This window comes from Chelonia mydas, chromosome 8, assembly GCF_015237465.2.
Source record: "Chelonia mydas isolate rCheMyd1 chromosome 8, rCheMyd1.pri.v2, whole genome shotgun sequence".
NCBI classification, from domain to species: domain Eukaryota; kingdom Metazoa; phylum Chordata; order Testudines; family Cheloniidae; genus Chelonia; species Chelonia mydas.
The window spans coordinates 71,828,737-71,838,094 of record NC_057854.1 but is presented as its reverse complement, the minus strand read 5'-3'; the positions used below and the strand labels follow the sequence as shown (position 1 = coordinate 71,838,094).

Here is a 9,358-nt window from a genome sequence, read left to right as displayed (position 1 = left end):
GCGGCTGTTACCGGCTGGTCGCAGCCTGACACCGCTTGGGGAACAAGGGAAGGTGTTTACATGACACTCCTTTCAGAAGTGGTCAAATACCTCCCCGACGGCTGCTGGGTCGCCCAGCGCCCCTCACGTCCCCGACCCGCACGGGCAAAACTCAGCGCCACACCCGGCTGCTCCGTAGGCCCCGCCCCTCTGTCATCGCGTTAGCTCCCCCCCCGCCCGGTCCGGTTTGGCGCATGCGCAGATCGCGCGGCGCGTGCCGAACCGCGCGAGAAGCAGCGGCGCGTGCTGGGTTCTGCTGGCTGCGGGGAGGGCTGGTGGCCGGTACTGGCCGGGTGCGTTGGACGTTGCGGTACCGTGGCTGGGCGGGCGCGTGGGCCGCTCTCCGGGGAGAGGCGCTGCGGGGGCCAGCCAGGAGTCGGCCCTGACCTTGCCCAGGTCCCGCTGGGAGAGCGGAGGCCGCCGGGCTCGGGGGGCCTGGCACCCCCGTGTTCCTGGCGCCGACCCGAGCGGACTGGGGCCTTTGGGCGCTCCTACTCCGCGGGCCCCCAAGCCCGTCCGCCGTCTCCCTGCCGCTCCGCCAGGCCGGCAGGGCACCACCGCCCGGAGGAGACCGCACACTGTGACCTCTGCGCGCCTCTGCCCCTCGGGCTCCCTCAGCCGCGCGTGTGTTGGGGCTCGGGGCTGCCTGCGCCCCCGGGCGGCCGGGGCTCTCGCCCCCCGCATGACACTGCGAGGGGCGCCCCTCTCCGGGCCAGATTAGGGCCCCACTTAGACCTGGGCCCCCGCCTGTTCAAGGTAGGCCTTGGGTTACGGCTGGATGTGTACGGCCCCATCACCGTAGTTTCTAGGCACCTGCCGGAGACGCTCACACTTGTTCTCCTAGCCACCCAAGGAGGTAGAGAAGTATCTTCCCCATTTTGCAGCTGGGGATCCGAAGTGCAGAGAAATCTAGTGATTTGTCCAAGGTCACCCAAAGTCTGGCAGGATTAGGAGTTCAATGCAGATCTCCCAAATCCACATACAGTGTTTTAACCTCAGGACTGTTCTTCTCTTCAAATTAGGCTATAGTACGGTGAGGGTAAAATTTAACCTTACAAATAGAATTAAACAAGCAGTTTTGTTGATATAGGAAATGGTAACGGAGCATGAACTGAATTTTATACTAGTATTAATTAGTTCATGTAGGTCTAAAAAGAACAACGAAAGGAATTATTTTTTTTCACCAGGTTTGGTATATGTGGCAGTATACACAGAGGAAACAGATGGCTTGCCTAAGGTGCTATTTTTAAAGATACTCTTCAGAGGAGACCCACACTTACTGGGGGTCACATGGTAAATTGGGGCTGAACCGGACTATAACTCAAGGTGCTTGTGACTGTCATAAAAATAATAGTTCTGATTTTTTTTATTGACGACTGAGGGACTTGGAATAACATTTTTACATTGCTCTGATAAAGCTTCATAGATATAGTCTTGGACATTTGCTAAAAAGCCAGATATTTTGCTGGTATTTATGAATTCATCATTAATTGTAAATGCTGACTGTTTAACTATTTATATATGCTGACCATCCAATCCCTGTTTTTTACTTTAATTTCTTTTTAGTGATTTGCTGTGGGAAATGTATTCATGGTTATGTTTTAGTAAGAATTACCTATGGTTTTGTCTTTTAGATGTACAATTTTTTCTCTTCAAATCTGATCTAAAATTAGAAGTTGTGATGGGTTTGTCTGCTTCATCTCCATCTATTGCTGCTCAGTCAGAAAATGTATCTGTACACCCTCAAACAGCATCTCCACCTTCAGAATGTCCCATGCACCAGGAAAAAATGGAAGGTAACTACCTACCATAATAGAGTGAAACAAAATCTAAATCTCAGAAAAGTGCTTTGAAAGATATTTGGCAAGAAAGGAAAGCTATTTATCAGTAAAGGCATATTAGTATGACAAGTGTTTTCCTTCACAAAAATGCAACTTGCAAGTAGTTGTATTTTTAAAGGTAAAGAGGTGTGAGTTTCTTACCAAGCTGTTTTACCTGCTAAAGTGATAGTTCAGGATTCTGTCTCCTGTAACAGTGACTGATGTGTCTGATGTCTAAAGTTTCATTTCTTACATTGCTATAGTTGTTGTTCGTGTCCTCAACTACAGAACTCTGAACTGAGGTCTTGGAAGATAAGAGGAGCTGATTCCCAAATGCATTCTTTAAATGTGTAGGCATGTACTCTTTAAGTCTGGCTAGTATTAGTGACTTGAGATCTTTTAAACTGTAAATGCCAGAAGCTACTTTAATTTAATTTAAAGTTTGGGGTTCCACAGTAAGAACATAAGTCTTCTGACTTATAATGATTTACATGCAGAAGACTAGGTTCCAACAAACAGCAATATTTGCATAGCTGTGTTGCGTGCCCTGTAGTCTTATGTATATACTGTTGCAAACATGGTTAGACTACACATTTAATCAGAAAAACAGAAGCAGAAAATACAGTATATGTGCAAAGCAGCAGAGTTGATTTTCTTTTTCCCCCAAACCTTAGCATTTGTATTTCTTGACTGTTGGTAACTAACTATGAATCTTAAGTTGCACAGTTTTTAGAATTCTTAAAAGTAATTAAAAATCTTTAATGTGGTCTTGGCATTTAAGATGCCTCAAATGCTGTGGGATGTAGAAATATATGTTCTTGAAGTGTGCGTCTTCTCTGAAATGACTGTAAGTATAGCATTGTGAAATTCTGTCTGCTTCCTTATAACTTCCAGGGCAAATCTGATACCCTTAGAGAATTTGGATGGCTACAAAGTTTGGGGGAAAACATCCCAATAAATTCATGTTTGAGCAGAAACAAGCATGGAAACATCAGTCCCAAATAAACTGGGTTTGAAAGATTTGAATATGTGGAAAAGGTTTTATAATAGAAACTCTTTTGGAACTTGAATTGTATTGGTCACGACTAGGCACTTGCAATAATAATTGTGGGAGTTCTGTTTTTAAGGAGAGTTCATCACAGAAACTGTTATAGGTTCTCCATTAAATTAATGACCTGCTCTGTTATATCAAGTGATTACAAAATTAGTGTTTTAACTCTTCTCTATTAAGTCTGTTTTTTTCATCATTCCCTCCTTAGGCCCAGGCAATCTCATCTGTATAGGCAGACCTGTAGAGAGTCTGAACTAAGTCAGTGGGGCTCCACCTGGGTCTGGGATTTCAGGAACAGGGTTTTTGTTGTATATGGATGTAAAAAAATAAGGTGAATTATTTTCATGTTGCTTGGTGTCAGCATTTAACAAGAGACTTTGGTGTGTTACTTATCAGACGAAATCTGTGGATATCATTCTCTTAGGAATCATCAGATTACTTATACAAAAGCTGCAAAATTTGTTATTGGTAATATAAATTCAAGAGGTGTGTTGAAACGACAAGCACAGGAATGAAAAAAGCTGCCAATTATTTGACTGACGAGTACTTGTGTGTAATTGGAACTCTCAATATCATTATGTTGCTGTCCCTTAAAAAATAAGAAATAATATCCTCTTGTTCAGAGGGAGTTGGAACCATTTCTCAACTGAAAAGAGCAAAGGGGTGATGGGGGGAGGGGGTTGGTTTATATTTACATTGTGGTTTGGTGAGCTCTAAGAAAATTGACTTGTATACCTACTTGCACACCATGTTCTTCCCTTTCCAAGTCCCATTACATTTGATTATGAATTGTATTTTTGTACTAATGCATGGTTTAATGTTTTCTTTTTTTCAGGTTGTCCAATGCACATGAAATCTCCTGACCAAGGTGCTGAGAACCAAAATAATAATATTCCTGCACATCAGGAACGAGCATATGAATATGTGGAGTGTCCGATGAAATCTAGTACATCTCAAATGAAAGATGACATAGATCCTAGAAATATGGTAACTTTTGTGTAGTCTGTGTGTCTTAAGACCTGTTCCCTTCTAAAGTGGCTATGAAAACAAGATCTCAGTAGTAGCACTGGCACAGACAAAAGAACTATCGATGTTAAAGCTGTTCTATCTTTGTGTTGCGAATACACTTGAAGATAAACTGCTGAATAGTTAAGGCCTAAAATTCGATCTTCTTTTAAAATCATTCCACTTGGGTAGGGAATGCCCTCACAATTATAAATGTCTACTTAACAACAAAGACAAGATGGCCCATAGAGCCACTGCTATATGTGTGTTAAGGGTTCGTTTAATATTTCCAAGGCTGACAGGGATGTGAGCACTGTGGTATGTTGAATGATGAGCTCTACCTGATGGAGTTCCTCAGATCGGTCTTTTGCAGGGCCTCAGGAAGGTTCTCTCTGTTTAAAGTAAAATCGTGATGTGGAGCTTTGGGTTTAAAGAGGAGAAAGAGGACATCTGGCAGTCTTAGGCATGGATGAGGAGTACCAACTTCAGAAGAGAAATAGTTATTTCTTCAGAGGGCCATGCTTTTTGATGTCTGTAGCAACTGTATAGTTATACTGTGATTGTTTTTTAAAAAATACTATGATATATCAAAACACTTTTGGCTCTGAGATTTTGTTAAAGCAATCATTTGTGTTTAGATGCCACCGCCTAATCAAATGCCATCCCTGAATCAACCATTTCCATTATCAACTATCAGAGAAGAGTCTTCCATTCCTAGAGCGCATTCAGAACAAAAATGGGTTTATCCGTCAGAACAAATGTTTTGGAATGCTATGCTAAGGAAAGGGTAAGTAAACTGATTTTACCCAGTAGAATGTGTGCTAGCCAGAAGACTGCAAAATAAATCATTATGTGTTGATATTGTAGGCATTTAATTAAGGGGTTGGTGGGCTGCAGGCAGTAATCAGTCAGCTTGTTCAGAGAAGTCAGTATCCCTTTAAAAAGTTTTCCCAAGAGGAAATTGGTCTTAAAAACTTGGTCACTGTGGATTTTTTTTTTTTTTTTTTTAACGAAAGTTCCTCCATTGTGAACATTAGATCAGGTCCACTGGTGTTAGCAACATGGAACCCCTCGTGTAGACAAGGCTTCTGTGTCTGTCAGTATCAATTAGACATTCACTAAACAGGTTAAGAGAAAGTGGTGTTAAAAATGTTGGTGGCTGCAGGAGCTTTGGGTAGCAATATGGGTTGCCTAGTGTTGACTAGTATAGAAATGGGTTTAGCAATAGTGTGATTTCTGTGTTGTGGGTTTTTTTTTTTTTTTTTTTTAAGTGTAGACGAGGCCTGAATGAAGCACATAAGTCTCTTAGCCTAAAAAATGCTTTGGATCAGTAATGGGAGAGTGAGACAACTTTTTTTTTTCATACAAATAATACATGTGTAAAGTGGGTTTTTGTTGAAACTGTCGTATTTAAACTTATCTTTTAAGGTCCAATTGATGATAAAATACAGTAGTTATTTATATCACTGTATTCAAAGTAGTAAAACTTTAGTCCATTTATTATAAACGATCTTAACGCTAAGGCCCTTATCCTGCAAACCCATATGCAGATGTTTAACTTAAATGTAAGCGCATGTATACGTGTGTGCCGGATTAGGGAATAAGAGAGTTATTTGTACATGACTCTTAAATGTACTAGATAAAGAAAAAAAATCATGTATCTATCAAAAATGAATTTGGGTTGCATCCTGCACAGAATTTTCTAAGCGTTGTGAAATGTAAACTAACTATAGATAGCTTTGTCAGCACATTCCAATACCATGACTTAGCTCATGCTGTTTGTTCAAGCTATGATTAGTGTTAGATAACTATAAGTTGTACGTAGAAAGTTAAGAGGACTAAAGCAGGGGACTGGAAGCTAGCAATGCATGACTTCTGACTCTGACAGAGTTGCTCTGTAACCTTGGGGCAGATCTTTCACCTCTCGGAGGAGGTGGGGAATTTAAGCTCCAATATTTGTAAAAATTTCCAAAATAGTGTTCCTTTCTTAGATGGAGGTGGAAAGATGATGACATAAACCCCAAAGATATGAATAATATTATCAAGATTCACAATCAGAACAATGAGCAGGCTTGGAAAGAGATTTTAAAGTGGGAAGCTCTTCATGCTGGGTAAGTACATTTGAGATGGAAAAACAAATTTCTTTGGTTCTTGCTAATGTAAGTCTTTAAAAGTCGGAATGGTTTCAATTTATCCAGAAAATGACCTGATGTTTATAATTCCAAGACTTTGAGACTTGTGTGTTTTTTGTCTGTAGTACCAAAATCCCTTAGTTAGGAACAAAAGTTTAACAAGATCCAGTGACTGGAAGTTTAAGTCAGCAACGTTTTTAAACTGGAAACAAGATGAAAATATTGACTGGGTAAGCTAACAGTTGGAACATATCAAGGATGGGGTAAATTCTCTATCATTTGGAGTCCTCAAATCAAAATGATCTATCTTTCTAGAAGATATGTTGTAATTCAGCCAGAGGATGCTGGGGCTACATGCAGGAATTACTGGTGAAATTCTATGACCTGTGATATACAGGAGATCAGACTAGAGGATCATAAATTCCTTTCTGGCCTTAAAATCTATTGTATTAGATTATCATACATCTGAGATGCCCTTTGTGCAGGATATTGGTGGCGGAGGCTATCTGAAAGCTGGTTACGGATCCTGTCATGTGGGTCAGAATGCTCCAGTCTCTCAGAGTAAGTTAGAATAACCTAGGGGCTTCTTTAACTCGTGTTGGCAATATATGGTCATAAGACTGGGCATATGGGGTCAGACCAATGGCCCATCTAGCCCAGTATCCTGTCTTCTGATGAAAGACAGAAAAACTTCAAAACCAGAGTCCAGCGAGAGACTGCTGAATTGGAATTCATTTGCAAATTGGATACAATTAACTTAGGCTTGAATAGAGACTGGGAGTGGCTAAGTCATTATGCAAGGTAACCTATTTCCCCTTGTTTTTTCCTACCCCCTTCCTCCCCTCCCCTCCCCTCCCCAGATGTTCTTGTTAAACCCTGGATTTGTGCTGGAAATGGCCCACCTTGATTATCATACACATTGTAAGGAGAGTGATCACTTTAGATAAGCTATTACCAGCAGGAGAGTGGGGTGGGGGGAGAAAAACACCCATTTTTTCATGGTCTGTGTGTATAAAAACATCCTCACTGCATTTTCCACTTTTATGCATCAGATGAAGTGAGCTGTAGCTCACGAAAGCTTATGCTCAGATAAATTGGTTAGTCTAAGGTGCCAAAAGTACTCCTTTTCTTTTTGCGAATACAGACTAACACGGCTGCTACTCTAAAACCTGTCTTCTGATGGTAGCCAATGCTATTGCTTCAGAGGGAATGAATAGAATAGGGAAACTATTGTGTGATCCAGTCCCAGCATCTGGCAGTCAGAGGCTTAGGGACACCCAGAGCATGGGGTTGCATCCTTGACCATCTTGTCTAGTAGCCGTTGATGAACCTTTTGTCCATGAAGTTATCTAATTATTTTTTTGAACCCAGTTATACTTTTGGCCTTCACCACATCCCCTGGCAAGAAGATCCACAAGCTGACTGTGTGTTGTATGAAGAAGTACTTCCTTATGCTTGTTTTATATCTGCTGCCTATTAATTTAATTGGGCAACCCTTGGTTTTTGTGTTCTGTGAAGAGTAAATAACACTTCCTTATTCACTTTCTCCACACAATTCATGATTTTATCGACCTCTATTGTGTCCACCCTAGGGAGCCATATGTCATCTGAGAATCAGCAGAGGTCCACCTCACCATCTCCCTCTGACGCACCCTTTACACTGGGGTGAGCGGCTGTTTGGTGTAGGATCCAACTCTGCCATTTTTACACCAACTGAGAGCTCCCCTGCTGTGGGTAATGCTTGGCCACAGTCTCCTCCTTTATTTGAGTGGTCTATTCAAAAAAGAGAATCTGACCCAGTGTGATCCCATTGGCCAGAAATGATCTCTAGTGTTTTCTTCTGTCACGGGTACTCTTATTGCTGTCCTTCCCGATGGAGATACCGATGAGATATGTTAGTCACACTGTTAGTTTCACATTTACTGAGGGCTTACTGCTGACTTGTAAATCTATTTTAAAGATTTATTAAAGTAACTTTTATTATTTGAATAACTGATTTTTTACCACAACTTTTTCTAATATACAATTTATGTATCAGTAAAACAAGTTCTTAAACTGTACGTTATCTGTCTTAAAACTGAAAGTGTCTTTTTAATTGTTTAAAATGTATTTAGGGAATGCCCAAGTGGACCATCATTGATCCGGTTTGGAGGTAAAGCTAAAGAGTATTCACCCAGAGCCAGAATTCGCTCATGGATGGGGTACGTTTACAGGACCAGAAATGTGGGGTTTTTTCCTTATATGTTGAAATGTGATGTAGAAGTAGATTTTTTTAAAAATGTTTTAGAATGACAATTTTAAACTATATTTACCAGAACAGAGGCAGGAGTAGCCTATATAGTACATATGACTTGTGCCCATTTTATGAAATGTCATCTTGATTTCATAGCTGGTGTTAATTTACTGAATTCTCTTTCCAGATATGAACTTCCTTTTGACAGACATGATTGGATTATTGATCGTTGTGGGAAGGAAGTCAGATATGTTATTGATTATTATGATGGTGGTGAAGTAGATAATTCTTATCAGTTCACCATCTTGGATGTCCGTCCTGCATTTGATTCTCTCTCTGCTGTGTGGGACAGAATGAAAGTAGCTTGGTGGCGTTGGACTTCATAACTACACTGAAACTGTACTTTCTCAGATTGAAGATGAGCTGCCATTTGAACTTTAAATAAAGATTATAGTAATTGTGCTTATCTTCATTAACCAACATTGTCCTTCTCTCTGGGGGAAAACACTATGCAGTTTTGTATGAACAGATACTTCATACCATCTTTAATTTAAAAGTAAGGTACATGCTTTTCTCTATTTAGGTTTATTTCAGTGGTCAAGTTCTCTCCTAGCTGGAAAATCTTGTGTACTTTACAGTCAATTAAGACTAAACTACACAAAATTAGTGACTCTCACAAAGTGCCAGGCACAATGGGGCTTGATGCTAATTTAGCCTTTAGGCACTACTGCAGTATAGATGGCAAAAAGAGGGAGTTTTGTAAATGTTTTTACTTGGTCATTAAAAGTGGTATATGGATACCATGATGGTGGGTGTGGTGTAAAAATCTAGGTAGAGAACTTATTGTTGCAAATTAATTTATATACAGTTATATACCCGTATTTTACTCATCCGTATCTAAATCTGCTGAGATGATTTCAGTTGGACTAACTGTTTAAATAAAAAATATGGCATGTGAATATTTTTAAAGGTATGTTCAACTGAAACTAATGTAGAAAGAGTTGTGCCTATTTTCAAGAGACTTTTTTTTTAAAAAGAAATGCAATTAATAATTTGAAACAGTGTGATGGTTACTTTT

General features: G+C 40.4%; 1 protein-coding gene across 4 annotated transcripts; it reads left to right on the top strand.

The window, feature by feature from the left end:
• The first annotated feature begins 208 nt into the window (after nt 1-208).
• On the top strand, nt 209-9,308 carry LOC102929734 (holocytochrome c-type synthase). 4 transcript variants are annotated; one of them, XM_037906965.2, is made up of 7 exons: nt 209-332; nt 1,674-1,835; nt 3,746-3,897; nt 4,554-4,702; nt 5,907-6,026; nt 8,162-8,248; nt 8,468-9,308. In XM_037906965.2, exons 2-7 carry the CDS (start codon nt 1,721-1,723, stop codon nt 8,664-8,666), a joined length of 822 nt encoding a protein of 273 aa, XP_037762893.1. In that variant the 5' UTR covers nt 209-332; nt 1,674-1,720; the 3' UTR covers nt 8,667-9,308. The 4 variants fall into 4 exon arrangements, with proteins under 4 accessions (XP_037762893.1, XP_037762894.1, XP_043377415.1 ...); XM_037906966.2 differs by having other exon boundaries at nt 279-795; XM_043521480.1 differs by lacking the exon at nt 209-332 and adding an exon at nt 843-1,078.
• The last annotated feature ends 50 nt before the right edge of the window (nt 9,309-9,358 follow it).